Source organism: Peromyscus eremicus, chromosome 8a (genome assembly GCF_949786415.1).
Source record: "Peromyscus eremicus chromosome 8a, PerEre_H2_v1, whole genome shotgun sequence".
In the NCBI taxonomy this organism is placed as follows: domain Eukaryota; kingdom Metazoa; phylum Chordata; class Mammalia; order Rodentia; family Cricetidae; genus Peromyscus; species Peromyscus eremicus.
This window is the reverse complement of record NC_081423.1, coordinates 58,801,586-58,819,042: the sequence shown is the minus strand read 5'-3', so window position 1 is coordinate 58,819,042 and position 17,457 is coordinate 58,801,586. Positions and strand designations below refer to the sequence as shown.

At 43.5% G+C, this 17,457-nt stretch overlaps 1 protein-coding gene across 2 annotated transcripts in view; it reads right to left on the bottom strand.

The window, feature by feature from the left end:
- Window positions 1-9,700: 9,700 nt before the first annotated feature.
- Crk (CRK proto-oncogene, adaptor protein) overlaps window positions 9,701-17,457 on the bottom strand; it is a 28,918-nt gene continuing 21,161 nt past the window's right edge. The window contains exon 3 of one of the 2 annotated variants that reach the window (XM_059271216.1): window positions 9,701-11,852. In XM_059271216.1, the coding sequence (XP_059127199.1) occupies window positions 11,715-11,852 (138 nt within the window). In that variant the 3' untranslated portion in view covers window positions 9,701-11,714. The remainder of the gene's footprint in view (window positions 11,853-17,457) is intronic. The other variant, XM_059271218.1, reaches the window with a different exon arrangement.

Genomic DNA, 17,457 nt, shown 5'->3' with positions numbered 1-17,457 from the left:
GCAGGAGGATCTCTTGTGAGTTTGAGGCCAGAGTAGTCTACATGGTGAGTTCCAGAACAGCCAGAGCTATGTGGAGAGATCCTGACTCATAAACAAATAAATAAACAAACAAACAAATAAACGCTACCTTTAATCCTAGTGCTGGAGAAGTGGAGGCAGGGAACTGTTCCAAATACAAGTCTAGGACAGACACCATATAGCCAGGCTGTATCTACAGGTAAACAAACAAGCAAACAAAAGTCTTCAGTACAGTCACATAATCCTGTAAGATACATTTTAAACTTCCTAAATTCTCTTTGAAAGAGAAGGTAACACTGACACTTGGTAAACACTCTTTGGAAAATGAGATACTGAGATGTAGCAATGACTGTGACTCAGTAACCCTACTCCTGGGAATCTGTGCTAAAAATAACTCAGTTGAAGCCAAAGACTCATGGAGATAACTTTGTAAGATTTTCCAATTGCTGCTGTAACTACCACCAACTTTGAGGCTCAAAACAACCCATGTTTATCACCAAGTTCTGGGAGAAGACTAATAAAACCTCACTGCCAAAGGCGGGGTTCATGCTGGAGGCTCTCAGAAAGAGCCCTTCCCTTCCCTCTTTAAACTTGGCCTTCATTTCTGGCCTTCCTCTATCTTCAGAGCATCTTATGGCACATCTACTACCATTAGTTTTTGTGTTGGTGGTAGTTTATTTTATTTTATTTTATTTTATTTTTCCGGAGCTGAGGACCGAACCCAGGGCCTTGTGCTTGCTAGGCAAGTGCTCTACCACTGAGCTAAATCCCCAACCCCAAAGGAAATAGCATTTTTTTTTTAAATTTTTCCAGACAGGGTTTCTCTGTATAGCTTTGCGCCTTTCCTGGATCTCACTCTGTAGACCAGGCTGGCCTCAAACTCACAAAGATCCGCTTGCCTCTGCCTCCCAAGTGCTGGGACTAAAGGTGTGGCCCATTATGCTTGGCTTCATTAGTTTATGTATTTATTTACACATTCATTTATACATTCTTTCTTTGTTTGTTTTTCAAGACAGGGGTTCTCTGTGTAGCCTTGGCTGTCCTAGAACTTGCTCTGCAGACCAGGCTGGCTTTGAACTCATAGAGATCCGCCTGTCTCTGCCTCCCAATTGCTGGGACTAAAGGCCTGCGCCACCACTGCTTGGCCTTACATTTTTTTTTTGTTTTTGTTTTTTGAGTCAGGGTGGTTCTATGTAGTCTTGGCTGGCCTGCCTGGAACTCAGTATGTAGAGCAGGATGGCCTCAAGCTCAACGATCTACCTGCTTCTGAGGCATTAAGGCATAAGCCACCATGCTCAGCTGAATTTTTTTTCCTTTTCGAGACAAGGTTTCTCTGTGTAGCCAAACTCAAGGGATTCACCTGTCTCTGTCTCCCGAGTACCATCACTACCTGCCTAAAGGATTTTTTAATGTGTTTGTGCGTGATGTGTGTATGCATGTGATCACAGGTGCCCAAAGAAGTCTGCTGCTGTGAGCCACCTGATGTGGGTACTAGGAACCGAACTCGGGTACTCTGGAAGAGAAGTATATGCTCTTCACCGATGAGCCATGTCTCCAGCCCCTATTAAGTTTTGACATTTTATTAGCGTGCATGTTTGTGTGTATGGGCACGTAGACTTGCAGTATTGAACGTGGTGGTCCAAGAATACCTTGCTGGAGTTGTTTCTCTTTTTATACATGGTGTGTTCCCAGAACTAGAACTCATATCACAGCCAGATACAGTAGTAGACAGCTTTAATTCCAGGACTCCAGAGGCAGAGACAGGTGGTCTCTGTGAGTTTGAGGCCAGCCAGGGACATGGTGAGAGCCTGTCTCAAATGGGGAGAGGGCTGGAGAAGGCCCTCGGTAGTTAAGAGGACTATCTGTTCTTGGAGAGGACCAGGATTCAGTTCCCAGCACTCACATGGTGGCTTGCAACCATCAGTAACTCCAGTTCTAGGGGATCCAAAGCCCTCCTGTTTCCAAGGGCATTGCATGCATATGCATTGCATACACATACATACACACAGGCAAACCATTCATACACGTGAAATTTTAAAAAAAAAATTAACCAAACAACTCAGGTCATCTGTCTTGGCAGCAAGTGCTTTTACCTGGTGAGTCATCTTGTAGGCCCCTAGTGACTTACCAATAGAACATCAGGAGCTCCCCAGCTAGAGACTTCCGCAGCCACAGTTAAAAAGTGGCTGGTTACTGCCATAACAGTGATGTCTCTACTACAGGCGTGGCATATACTATCTGTCAGGTTAGTAGTGTGGTACATAGAGTGTGGTGGTTTGAATAGGAATGATTACCATAGACTCCTGTATGAATGCATGGCCCATAGGGAATGGCACTATTAGGAGGTGTGGCCTTGTTGGAGGAAGTATCTCACTGTGGACACAGGCTTTGAAGTCTCATAAGCTGGCCAGTGTGACACAGTCTTTTGTTGTTTGTTTGAGACAGAGTTTCTCACTTTGTAGAACAGGATAGCCTCAAACTCACAGAGATCCATCTGCCTTTGCCTCCAGAGTGCTGGGATTAAAGGCGTGGACCACCACCACCACCAACTGGTGTGACAGTTTTTCCTTCTGCTGCCTGTGGATCAGGATGTAGGATTCTCAGCTCCTCTCCAGCACCATGTCTGCCTGCATGCAGCCATGTCCCACCATTATGATAATGGACAAAATCTCTGAAACTGTAAGCCAGCCCCAATTAAATATTTCCCTTCATAAGAGTTGCCGTAGTCATGGTGTCTCTTCACAGCAATAAAACCCTAATTAAGACAGGGTTCAAAGCTGAGTAAGACTGTTGATGACAATTGTCACCAGCAGAGGCAGGTTATCTTTCAGCACTATAAAAACCAACAGAAAAGCTTTCTTTTGATCCAGCTTCCTTTTACTGTGGACCAACTTCAAAGCTTGTCGACACCTTTTCTGACTTAGTACATTTTGTAATTATTTATTTGTATGGGTGCATGCCACAGCATGCATGTGGGAGTTAGAGGGAAACTCATGGAGTTGCTTCTCTCCTTTCATACGTGGGTCCCAGGGATGGAATTCAAGTTGTCAGATATGGTTACCTGCTGAGCCATCTTCCCGGCCTTCTTGCATTGTGAATAGAAAGAAGGTGTGATTGAACCAGGCAGTCAAGGATAACCCAGAAGGATCTTCCTTGTGTCAACATTCAGATCACAGAAGCCACATCCTTTCCATCAGTAAGATAACAAACATCCTTACAGCTCCCAGGGGTTGGAATGTAGGCATCTTTGGGGGAACATTATTCTGTCTACCCCAGGGTCACTAATAGATTTTGTTAGAGTGGCTGACAATATTATCATCACATACAACATGAGTAACATAAACTTCATTTTATCATCTAATATCAATCCCATGCTCAATATCCTATGGATTTCTCAGGTGTTGTTTTTGTTTTTTATATAGTACATGTATCTTTATCTTTAGTGTTTTGCCTGCATGCATGTATGTGCATTATGTGCATGCCTAGTGCCTGCAGAAGTCAGTAAAGAGCATAGGAGTCCCTGGAACTAGAGTAACAGATGGTTGTGAGCTGCCATGTGGGTGCTGGGAATCAAACTCATTTCCTCTGCAAGAGCAACAAGTGCTCTTAACCCCTGAGCCATCTCTCCAGCCTGGATATTTGTTGTTTGTTTTTTTTTTGTTGAGACAGGGTCTTACGGTGTGGCCCTGTCTGGCCTAGACATTTTGTAAACTAGGCTGGATTTGAACTCAGAGATTTCCCAATGCCTCTGTCACCCCAGTGCTAGGATTAAAGACAGGTGCCATCATGCTGGGCTCAACTTTGAACTTCTGATTCTTCTGTGTCTACATCCCAAATGGTGGAATTAATAGGGCATGCTGGTAAAAAGCTTTAATCCCAGCATTTGAGAGGCAGATTTCTTTTGAGTTTGAGGCTAGCCTGCTAGTATATAGGACTATACAGTGTCTCACTACAACAAAAAGAAACAAAACCACCACCCACCCAAACCCAACAATAAACAAATCAAACCAGCCAATCAAACAAGAAACCCAAATGCTGGGATTACAAGCTCACGTCATCATACCCAGCTTCTGAGTGATAAGGATTTCGCCCAAGACCTCTTGTGTGCTGGGCAAGCACTCTACCATCTCAAGTATATCCACTGCCGAACCAACAGTATTTTATGATAGGCTCACAGGTTTCTTATTTTGCAGTACTGGGACTGAACCCAGGGCCTTGCACATGCTATGCACACTCAGTATCACAAAGCTGCATCACTGAGGTGATGCTTACATCACACCACTCACTTTACATACAATTCAAAGGTATTTAATATACTGGTATAACCACAGTTACAAGCTAACTTTAGGTCATTTCTAATATTTCAGAGGCCTTTATTTCCTAGACATGGCGGTCATGCACATAATCTTAGTATGCAGGTGGTTGAAGCAGGAAGGTTACCACGACTTAAAAAGGCAAACTTAGGCTACGTAAGTATGTGAGCCTCCAATAAAACTCCTAAAACTACAACTACTGAGACGTCCAGATGGATAATCGGGCGCCTGCTGCCAAGCCTGACAACTTGAATTTGAGCCCCAGGACACACATGGCAGGAGAGAACCCGACTCCTAAAGTTGTCCTTTGACTCCCATATACATGTCATGGCATGCACAAACACATGTGCACACACATACACACAAAATGAAACAAAAGTTTAAAGACTACATCTGGTCAGGCATGGTGGTGTCATGCCTTTGATCCCAGATCTTAGGAGGCAGAGTCAAGCAGATCTCTGAGTTTGAGGTCAGTCTGGTCTATATAGTAAACTCCAGGACACCTAGGGCTATGCAGTGAACTCATGGCTTAAAAGGGGGGTGGAGTGGATCTGTAAGCACTGTGAAGTGGATGTGATCGGGGTGCATTAAGTGAAACTCCAAATAATACTGTTGGTAAAAAATTAAAAATCTAGCCAGGCGGTGGTGGCGCACACCTTTTATCCCAGCACTTGGGAGGCAGAGCCAGGCGGATCTCTGTAAGTTCGAGGCCAGCCTGGGCTACCAAGTGAGTTCCAGGAAAGGTGCAAAGCTACACAGAGAAACCCTGTCTCGAAAAAAAAAAAAAATTAAAAATCTAAAAACTGACAACTACCCTACTCAGTCTTTGCCATATGCCCTAAGAAATCTGAATCTTGCCGGGCGGTGGTGGCGCACGCCTTTAATCCCAGCACTCGGGAGGCAGAGCCAGGCGGATCTCTGTGAGTTCAAGGCCAGCCTGGTCTCCAAAGCGAGTTCCAGGAAAGGCGCAAAGATACACAGAGAAACCGTCTCGAAAAACCACAAAAAAAAAAAAAAAAAAAAAAATCTGAATCTTAGCATAGACACGTGCATGTCTGCCTAATGCCACTCTTGATTTTTTTTTTCATTTGGTTTTTCGAGACAGCATTTCTCTGTGTAACCCTGGCTACACTGGAACTCTGTAGATCAGGCTGACTTCAAACTCAGACATCTGACTGCCTCTGCTTCCTGAGTGTTGGGATTAAAGGTATGTGCTAACACCGCCAGGCTGGCCTTCTTGACGCAACCTAGGAATCAACGTAGGTGTCCATGAATAGATAAATGGATATGAAAATGTGGTACATATACACAACGGGATTTGGGCTGGAGCAATGGCTCAGTGGCTAAGAAAATGTGCTGCTCTTGCAGAGGACCTGAGTTCAGTTCCTAGCATCTATGTCAGGCAGATCACAACAGCCTGTAACTAGTTCCAAGGGATTCAACACCCTCCTCTGGACTCTGTAGGCACCTACACACACATGGCACTCACTCACACAGACACACAGGCACATTTTAAAATAGGAAGTTTACAGGAACATGTATGAACCTGGGAATTACTGAGGTGAGCAAACTGAGGAAGACAAGCAGCCCATGTTCTTTCTCACGCAGATCCCAGGGGGTTACTTTTGTGGGGGGGGGGGGCAGAGTTCAAGACAGGGTTTCTCTGTGTAGACCAGGCTGTCCTGGAACTCCGAGATCAGCCTGCCTCTGCCTCCAGAGTAAGCACGCCGCAGCAGCTGCCGCCACCCCCACCCCCACCACCCAGCTTTTACTTTGCAAGTATATGCATTTATGTGGGAGCAAGTGTAGGGAGAGATTAGAAAACTAGAAAGGGGTCCGAGGAGGTAAAGAGGCTCTGAGAAAGGAAATCGTGGTGGTGTCAGTGAAAAATGTCCCCCATAGGCTCTGGTATTTGAATACTTGAGTCCCACTGCTTGTAGAGATTTAGTTGAGGGAATATGTTAACAAACAAAAGAGAACAAGATAACATATAATAGTCAAGTTTTCTTAAAAATTACTTTTTAAAAAGCAGTACTTGAGGCCAGGTAATGGTGGTGCACGCTTTTAATCTCAGCACCTGGGAGGCTGATCTCTGTAAGGCTACAGGGAAACCCTGTTGGGGAGTGCGGGGTGGGGGAAGCACCTGCTTTCTGCTGTCATGTGGCTTCTGAATTCCATTCCTTAGAATTTCAACCTGGACTAGAGTGAGACTGTGTTCAAAGGGGAAAAGGTAGTGGAGGGTATACTTTAATACTAGTGGAAGAAAAGATATGCACAAGTAATTTAAGTCACTTCCTCGTTATATTCTTTTTGTTTTAGCACATGACTCTTGAAAATATTTGGGCCCCTGGCTCAGGTCAATTCTACCAACTCACCTTGGCATTAGGATATGGTCATGCCCACGGCTATCACACATAGATGGGATTCACTAGCGTCTTACCCTGTTACTTTCTTTAGGATCTATAATACCAAAAAATACCAAAAGACCTAAATGATAATAGAAGAGCTATCTCATGTATGTATGCATGTGCATCACAGGTGTGTCTGTTGCATGAGGAACCCAGAACCGAACCTAAGTCCCCTGCAAGAGCTGCAAGTGAATTTAATGACTGCGGCACCTCTCCAGCCCTGAATGGTTTGAATCTATTAAGCAATTTCCATATAGTATTTGAGAACGGAGCATGTTGAACATAACCTTGGTGCTCTGACAAATGAGAGTCAGCCTTTTTGAGTGTGGCTAATGCTACAAACTCAAAGATGCAAACCAGTGGGGCTGGAGAGACGGCTCACAGCCTGAGTTCAATTCCCAGCAACCACATGGCAGCCTACAACCATCTGTAATGAGATCTGGGGCCCTTTTCTGGCTTGCAGGCATATGCACACAGAACACTATACATAATAATAATAATTAAAAAAAAACACTTTAAAAAATATACAAACCAGTAATGAATCATTATGTGTTTAATAGTTAGCAAGTGACAGGATTACCTTCCCTTCTGTGGAAACACACACACACACACACACACACACACACACAGGCTGGGAAGTACCCACCCTTTTAAGAACAAACCACGGAGAACATTTTGTATTTCTGCAAAGGATCATTAAGTAGATGTGACTTTGTTTTTGAACTTCTGTAAGACCAGGGATGCTAGGGAAGCAGCTGAGGTGACCTTCTGTCCACATTCTCCAGCACACCCTACTGAGGAAAACATTCAACACTTGTATGGTTTTGTGGTGCTGGGGGCTGAAGCCAAAGCCTCATTCACGTTGGGCATCCACTCTTCCCCTGAGGCCCAATGTCAGCCCTCAGCAACAGTTGACTCCTGGGAGGGAGCCAAGCTTTGTGCGAGGCTGAAATCTGAAGAAACAGAGACATTAATTACTCTTGCCTTGCTGGAGTTGTTATAGTTGAGCTAAACAATCACAATAGTATATAACTATTGCCTGGATGGTGGTGGCACAAGTCCTTAATGCCAGGAGGCAGAGGCAGAGGCAGAAGCAGGAGGATCTCTGTGAGTTCAAGGCCAGTCTGGTCTACAAAGTGAGTGCCCGGACAGCCAAGGATACACAAAGAAACTCTGCCTCGAAAACCATAAGGTGTCATTTGAAAGGAGCACCATGAAGGTAAACATAACATCTCTAAGGACGCTACATTTAAGCTGGAACCAAAAGTAAAGATGTGTGAGTGTGTGTGGTGGTGGTGGTGGTGAGGGAGGGGGGGTCTGGTCCATGGGGAAAGTTGAAGAAGACTAGAGGAAGCTCACTGTCTCTACAGCCCAAGTGGGGACAGAGCTCCTTTAGCTCCTGCTCCTACATCTGGGCCTCTTCCCACATTTTTACTCAGGCAACCCCTCTCCGCATTTATGAGGAGAAAACTTCATCCGAAGTTTCTTGAGTTACTAAACATGGGCCGTATGAACACTCTAAGAGACTATGTAAAGGAACCCAACGTTCAACACAGTAAACCAAAAGTTGGACAGTTTATTTTGTCCCAAGTTGAAATACACTTTATCTAACTGTGCTGTTAATCTTGCATATGCCAAAGTTGGATCCCCCCAGAGGAACCTGCTTTAGCTCTACAGTGACATACTCCTAAGTCCACAGCAGCAACTATGAGGTTGTGTTTCGAGTCTAAGGCAGCGTGTCATACAGGCAATAGGTAAAATTTGTCCCTTGGGTATTTAGTAGACAGGGGTTTTGCTAGGTCATCCAGGCTGACCTCCCACTCCTGGATTCAAATAATTCCACAGCCTGGGAAGTGCTGGAATGATGGGGACATGGCACGGCACCATGAAACTATAGTTCCCAATACTAGAGAGAATCATGTCAATTTGGGGTGTATACATACTTTGGGGAAGGGTGGCATGTACAATCTACTTTTGCCATTGTTGTTACCATTAGAACCTTCCCTGTGCATTTGCTACTTACATTAATGGAGTACCTACACTAACATTCTGAAGCCTTCAAGCTCCCCATCACATTGTCGTCGTCTTACACTCACAAATACCCTTTTCCAGACGAGTCTGGTGTTCTGTTCATAACCTGCTTCCTTTAGATTTCATAGACAATTTTCTTCATGTTCCCCTCACAGCCGTATCATCCTTTCTAGAGATCCCACACAGCATACCCAAGGATTAACCCCATCTTTAAGCATCCACCATGTATATGTCTATATGACTATTGACGGGCAGTTGAGACACACATTTTCTATTCCTTAAAACATAAAAGTTTCACTCTTTTGTGACAAATATTCCAAGATTATTTTCTCCAAAAGATCACCAAGCCAAACATTTGGCCATACTTTTATTTACTACATATACTATAAACATATACAATACATGCTACAAAAAAAAAACATTTTTTAAAATTTAACTGTCAAGAAAGTGTATAGTGTTATAATACAATGGCACATGTTCATATTTTATTTCAAATTGGTTTGCTTATCACCCATTTCAAACCATTAATAGTGAAATGTTACTTGTGGAAAATTAAAATTATCTATTTGCATTATTAATAAACAATTCCAACAAATTAATAAGAATTAACCATGTCAAATATTAGTATCCAAAAATGGGCTCTTGCAGAAGTGATTATAAAAACATAGCAGCCAATTTCAGTTTATTTTGCTCTGTGACAATGTACATATGCACTTGACTAGGATTCTAGCACTTGCTATTTTTGGAAGATATTTGTAAGAAGTCCTTTGATCTCTTGAGGTCCAATAACTGCTACACCCAGCCAAATTCAACCAACAGTTCGTGTAATGGCTCTGAACAACTAGTCACTGAGGAGTTCTTCTGATCCCATCAACACCACACACAATGAAGACAGTACAAGCCAGCAGCAAAGGCAAAGGCAAAGAAAATACAAACATTCAAATCAATTGTGACAAGGATTTTCTACAAGGAATTAAGATGCCATAATTTCAGGGACAGATTTTTTTTTATTTAATTAATTAATTTATTTGGTTTTTGAGACAAGGTCTCACTTTGGAACTCTGTCCTAGAAGTAGCTCTGTAGACCAGGCTGGCCTCTAACTCAAAGACCCACCTGCCTCTGAGTGCTAGGACTAAAGGCGTGTGCCACTATGCCTGGCTTAGGAAAACAAGATTTAATGTTCTGGGATTTACAGTATCTATACTAACTGAAAACTGAACCAAGTAGTCAGGTGGAATATACCACATACTGCAAATCTGTCCACTCAACATCATCGAGCACCTACTATGTACTTAGCACTGTGCCAACATCTCCAAAGTTGAGTTTTAATGTCTTTATCAAGCTTTTACTTTAGAGTGAGGTAAAAATGTATTAAATTAGCGTCATTACTTTGCCTGTGGTAATGTATGCAATCCTATGCCAACTGGTGTCCCTGGTCATGTAACAAGCTTCTGCACTCTGCTCACTCTTTCATACAAAATTTCTACACACATGTGCTAAGCAATGTGCTAGTCACTGCAATACCATGATTTGGTGTATGTTCAAAGAATGCACGTTCATCATATTAATCTATACAGGACAACTAAGAAGGTACATTATTTTTCTAAAATGAGGTTCAAAGCAAAATATAAGGTGTTTCTATTGGTCATACCACACCAGAGGCCAGCAAGTGTCTTTATCACCCAAAAGTCTCATGTTACAGTCTAAAGAAACCCTAAATCATTTGTGGCCTCACAGGCCTATTCTCTGGAGCATCTGACCCCACATAAATCATTCTATACTTTAAAGGGCTTATAAACTAAATCTGGACAAAAGGAAAACCCAAATGAAGGCAATTTATAATGTAATGTACTTCAAGAACTATTTTGACCATGTAAAATGATACATAAGGAATTTATGACTGGCACAGTTTTCAAAGTACTAATCCTACCCCAATGCATAGAATTCTAATCTGCCTTTTATACAACTTGCACATGATGCAGAGGGCAGAGTTTGGCCCCTGATACCTTCTACAGGATACAATATGGGATTGGTCCTTCCACTCCAAGTAGAATCTGAGAACTCTTAAGTATCCCATTAGGATACTAGTAATCAGGAGAAATGGCCCTGCCGGATCCGTCCCATCAGCAAGGAGTCTCTTAGCTGTGGTAGCAGTGTGAACCTATGATGCCCCCTTGGGGGAAGGCAGAAAGCTGGGAGTTTCTCCACTGAGTGAATCCAATACTGGCTTAAAGCTATGCACTGAATAAAGTGCTCTGCACATCCTGCTTCTCATCTGGAATGAAGATATTCACTATCCTAAGAATCAGGCCACTTACAGGTACAGGGGAAGAGAGTAACAAGGAAAGAATCCAAGAAAAAGTATGAAGCATTGACTGGGAAGGAAGACAAATGCCTCTAGTAGTGTTCTCAGAATCCTCAGGATTTGAAATGTCAGAATGAGTCATACAATGGTCATGGTCCACAAATGCAAATGCAATCCCACTGGGTAATATTCATTCACACAGTGCATGATTACTTCATGGGAGTGGGAGGGAACAGTCTGCTTCCTTTTGATAGTATGGTTTCAGAATGAAAACAGAACCACTGAAGAAATCAGGGTAAGCAGTGTGTAACATTCTTTTCCTGACCATCAGTTTTCCACAGGTTGATCTATACTGCCAAAGAGAAAGGAGGCAAGGTATTTACCTCTTCTCATACAGGCATGGCCACTATCACCAAAAATTGCCAATTCAGAAGTTAACCACACAAGCCCTCCAGTTTCGTACCCTGAATATGGTAAATACGAGTAAGAATGGAGTAATTCAGTCTTAAAAAAGATCACAGGTAACAGAATGCTTATATAAACTAGACTGCTTTTGACACCTGTAAGAAAATTGTATAGATGGCAATTGGGGGAAAAACCAGATTGTTCCCATCTGTCAGCCAACTGTTGAGCTATACTCAGCTGAAGTCCTCATCAGGATTCTGTTGATCCAGCAGACGGACATGTGTGAATGGGAAGTGACCTCGTTTGCCATTACACTCCCCTTCCCACTGACCACTCACATTAATCTTCGTAACCTTTACCAGCTCACCGACCTGCAGGACGAGAATAAGGAGAGCACTTTATTTCCAGTCAAGAATGCAAGCTGAAAATCTCCATTCTCTGTTAGGCATACCCTGCCCATGTGATTGCTCTAGGGCTGATGTTATAGAAATGGCTACTCACTACCTCCCCAGCCCCAGCCACCAGACTGGTTACTTGTGGTTAATGCAGGCAAAAGGAAAGAGTGTTGTTAGCAGTGGAGAAAGACACTGAGAATACAGAAAGTAAAATGATCCTAGAAAATGACACTTCCTGTGAACTCAGCATGTCTAGATGAGCGAGCTAATCTTCCTTTTCTCTGGTCTACTATTCTCAACAACTCCCCACCCCACCCGACAAGCTCTGGCTTAGGGACTAACACCCAGTTCTTGGGGGTAGCATGCACAGGTGGTAGCATGGCCCAACCCCTACCTTAGCACAACTCTCTCATACACACTGTGGCGGCCACTGCTTACACAGCAGAAGGCAACCACAGCAAGCACACTGCATTTGGACGCAGAAAATGAAGTGTTCTTACTGTTTTCCAGCCCAGGCCAAGTGTAGAGAAGGTGCAGGCCAAAATGCCAAATCCTCTCAGTTCCCAGCAAATGTCAACTCTCAAATCTACTGGCTGACTTGCTGCTCCTTAAAACAGCATGTATTCATTACCCAATCGGGGACAAAGGAAACAAAATCCACTAACTACTATAGCTATAACCAGCTAACTATCACCCCTTCTATTTATAAAATCAAATATAAAGTTTTAACAAGATATATCTCCACTTTGCCATGAACTTAAGACAAGGTCAGTTTGAAAAATAGATCCACTGAGGCAAAACACTAAACAAACAGCAATGCTGTAATCCCAGCACTTGGGACACAGGAGGAGGAAGACGATAAATTTAAAGCTATCCTCAGCTACATGGGAAATGTGAGGCACGTGTGCCGGACTACACAAGAGAAAATGTAGCAACAAAAAATAAATAAATAAATAAATAAAACACAACAGAAAGACCCCAACTAAGAAGCCAGATGGGGACCACTGTTTGCAAGTCCCTTGAGCTTCCCACTGTTCCTGTCTTCGGAGTCTATTTTATGGTACAACAGGGTATTTTAGAGACATTAATTTCTAATTCTCATAATAAACCTCCAGGATAAGATTTTTTTTTTTTTTTTTGGTTTTTCGAGACAGGGTTTCTCTGTGTAGCTTTGCGACTTTCCTGGAACTCACTTGGTAGTCCAGGCTGGCCTCAAACTCACAGAGATCCACCTGGCTCTGCCTCCCGAGTGCTGGGATTAAAGGCGTGCGCCACCACCGCCCGGCTAAGAACATTTTTTATTTTATAGACAAAATGGAGGATTAGAACAATCATGATATTTACACAGCCAATGATTTGAACTCAGAGTTACGTGACACTGAAGCTCACTGTGCTATTAGATCAGGAACCTTGAAGCTCTGCTGTATGAGGCTTCATGGTAAGAACATCTCTTGGAGTTACTGTGCAAAGCCAACTCATGTGAAGGCCCAGGGACTCCTAGAGAACCAGTCTGATCACACTAACAAGGAACACTCTTGCTTACTGGTTGGTCTGTAATTTCCCACGAAAAAATATGAAAACCACAAAGGCCTGATGTGTTTGTTTGAACAACAGAAAAACAGAACAGGCCGGAGGGGAGTAACAGAAATAAGGGTAAGATACAAAGGGTGAAAAAAGGGAGCAGCTCCAACCGCAAGCAACTATCCGGCTCCAAGTCAGACATCCAAGGTGGCTGACGGACGACCACAGATTCTCATACAGTCTTCAAGGACCCAAGACATTCAAGTACAATTTCACTTCTTAGTAAAAGTAATCTTCTGCTAGAGTGCACCTCCATGATATGGCATGCACACAGCATACACAAGGCCCTAGACAACTGATACAAGGGAGCATTCTAAAGTGCTGGAAATGTGTGAACCGTTGACTTGCATCATACAAGCGTCCATATCTGTAAATTCACTGAACTGCATATTTAAGTTCTGTATGTTACCAAATGATTTTACACCTCAGTAAGAAGTGGGAGGGTATCTGGCAATATTTTACTTAGCTTTTCCTAGGTGTTAGATCATCCATCTGTCATCAGGCCTTTTCTCTTTCTCTTTTTTTAGTTTTTCGAGACAGGGTTTCTCTGTGTAGCTTTGCACCTTTCCTGGGACTCACTTGGTAGTCCAGGCTGGCCTCGAACTCACAGAGATCTACCTGCCTCTGCCTCCCGAGTGCTGGGATTAAAGGCATGCGCCACCACCGTCCGGCGCCTTTTCTCTTTTAAAGAGAAATGGGGAGTTCCTATAGGGCCAGGCATCACTAGAGGACAGAATTGTGTGTACACCATGTATGAAAAAAGAGCCATCAACAGAGCCATCTTCTTTTCTCTCTCTTTCTTCCTATGGGGTTTGTTCTAAGACAGGATCCCCTCACTCTGTAGACCAGGCTGGCCTCAAATTCACAGAGAGCTGCCTGCCTCTCCCACCCAAATGCTGGGATGAAAGGTGTGTGCTAGGATGCCTGGCTTTAGAGCCCCCCCCACCCCCTTCTTTGAGACAGGGTTTCTTCATGTAGTTTTTCGTGCCTGTCCTGGATCTCACTATGTATACTAGGCTAGCCTTGAACTCACAGAGATCCTCCTGGCTCAGCCTCCCAAGTGCTGGGATTAAGGACATGTGCCACCACTGCCTGGCATCAGATCCCTCTTTAAAATAAAGATTCCTGAGGTGGTGGAGCTCGGCTTTAATTCTAGCATTCAGGAGGCCAGTGGCAGGCAGATTTGAGTTTGAGGCCAGCCTGGTCTCCAAAACAAGTTCAGGACAGCCAGAGCTACACCGAGAAGCCTTGTCACTAAAAACAAAACAACAACAAAAACTATACGTATTTCTTCATTCTCCTGATTTCACTCTACAAAGGAGACTCAAGAAAAACTATCTTACTCTTTTTTTAAAATTATCTATTTTTATTTTATGTACATTGGTGTTTGTCATGGCTGATAAGTCTCCTGGAATTGGAGTTGCATACAGTTACAAGCTTCCATGTGGGTGCTGGGAATTGAACCTGGGTCCTCTGGAAGAGCAGCCAGTGCTCTCAAACATTGAGCCATCTCTCCAGCCCCCTGTATCTTACGCTTAAAGACAAACTTCATCAATCAGGAGTGAAAGGCAAACATCAACGAAATGATTGTAAATTTTTTGTTTGTTTTGTTTTTCTATGTAACAGCTTTGGCGGTCTCAGAACTCCAGGCTGGCCTCATACTCACAGAGATCTGCCTGACTCTGCCTCCCAAGTGCTGGGATTAAAGGTGTGTACCACCACTGCCTAGCAATAATTGTCTTTTATTTTATTTATTTTTTTTTTTTGGTTTTTCGAGACAGGGCTTCTCTGTGTCATTTTGGTGCCTGTCCTGGATCTCACTCTGTAGACCATGCTGGCCTCAAACTCACAGAGATCTGCCTGGCTCTGCCTCCCAAGTGCTGAGGTTAAAGGCGTGCACCACCGCTGTCTGGCCAACTGTCATTTTTAAATGGACCTAAGAGGCACATATAAATAGTCAGCTGGGCTAATAAAACTCCCTAAAGTGGCCATCAACTACAAATACTTCAAAAAGACAATTATTAAGATAACCCTTTGTACCCCATAAGGTCGTCCTCCTGAAATGCTTCGGGGCTCTTGAGGGGAAGGACAAGACAAAGAGAACATGACTAAACTTAAGAGATAAGGGCTTTCAGTGAAGCCCCACGAGATGGGTTTCCCAACAGTTTGGGGGAAAGAGCAGCTGTCAGTTCTGGGGCATCGAGAGCAATTCTTGCTGTGTCAGAAAGCCAGACTAAAGAGGGAGGTTTATTTGGGTTTCCTGAGCTAGTCAGGTAGCTCAGGCTGACTTGACACTCACACAGGCGGGGATGAACTAACTGCTGCTCCTCCTGATCCTCCTGCCCAGACGTCCTCACCTCCCAAATGCCGGTTTTATACGTATGCAGCACCATGTCTGGCTTTTGTGCTCTTTTATTTATTTTATTTTTGTCTGTTTGAAACAGGGTCTTACAGTGTAGCCCTGGCTGGCTTGATCTCATGTAGACAAGGCTGGCCTCCAACTCTCAGAAATCCTCCTGCCTCTGCTCCTCCCAAGTGTTGGTTAAGTACCACAAAGCCAGAAGAATAAAAGTATCTGCCCCAGAAATGCTATATGTTTTTGTTTTTCTTTTTTGAGACAAAGTCTCACTCTGGACTCTTGGCTGGCCTGATACTTCCTATGTTGACCAGGATAAATTTGTGATCATTCTCCTCTATCTGCCTGCTGGGTACTGGAATCATGGATATATGCTACAACCCACAGTAAAATGTTACAATCTTTTCTTGTTTTGTTTTTCAAGACAGGGTTCCTCTGTGTAGCCCTGGCTGCCCTGGAACTTACTCTGTAGACCATGCTGGTCTTGAATTCAAGAGATCCACCCTCCTGAGTGCTAGGATTAAAGGCACGCTCCATCACCACCCAACCATTTCAATTTTTTTTTGTTTTTGTTTTTTTGAGACAGGGTTTCTCTGTATAGTTTTGGTGCCTGTCCTGGATTTCGCTCTGTAGACCAGGCTGGCCTCGAACTCACAGAGATCTACCTGGCTCTGCCTCCCAAGTGCTGGGATTAAAGGCGTGCGCCACCACCGCCCAGCTCTCATATAATTTTTAAAATTTATTTTTATTTCATGTGCATTGATGTTTTGCCTGCATGTATGTCTGTTTGAAGGTGTTGGGATCCCCTGGAGCCAGAGTTACAGATAATTGTGATCTGCCATGTGGGCGCTGCAAATTGAACCCCAGCCGTCTGGAACAGCCTTAACAATGCCGAGCCATCTCTCTGCCCATTATTTCAAATTTGAAATGAGACAAATCAACAGAAAACAAAAAGTCAGTTAGGGTACATGGTACAATACATATAATCTTAGAATGCTGGAGGCTGAGCCAGGAGACTCATTGCTAGCCTGGGTTACAGTAAGATTCTAGTCTCAACATTAACCACGAAGACAAACAAGAAATAAAGAGAAAAAGACCTTCACACGGATTATCAAGACTCTCAAGAACTCTTAATTAAAGATGACCTTTAACTTCTGATCTTCCTGTTTCTACCTCCCAAGTACGAGGATAGCAGGTGTGTACAATCAGAGGTTCTGATGACTTTTTCTCCTGATACAGCATCTTCCTATACAGTCCTAGTTGGCCTGGTATTACTAACTATGTATTACTCTAAACTGGCCTTGAACTCAGTAATCCTTAGCTTCACAAGTGCTGACTTTATAGGTCAGCTTAGTTTCTTTTTCTTTTTCCTTTTCTCTTGGGGAAAGAGGGTCAAGGAGGAAGGAGCTTGCGACAGGGTATTAACCCTGATGCTTCCCCAGTATCCCGAGCTCCAAGGACTCTCTGACCACTGTTTGTTGCTCCATCTGGTCCTCACCCTCCCGACTGACTCTCTAACATCCTCTAGAGCAAGCCTGAGGATGACTCAGACAGTGATCTATAAAGGGGACTAAACAAGGCTATTGGCTCCCAAGAAACTTAATGAACTGGTTTGTTTCCTGGCTCTGTACAGCCACCAAAGTC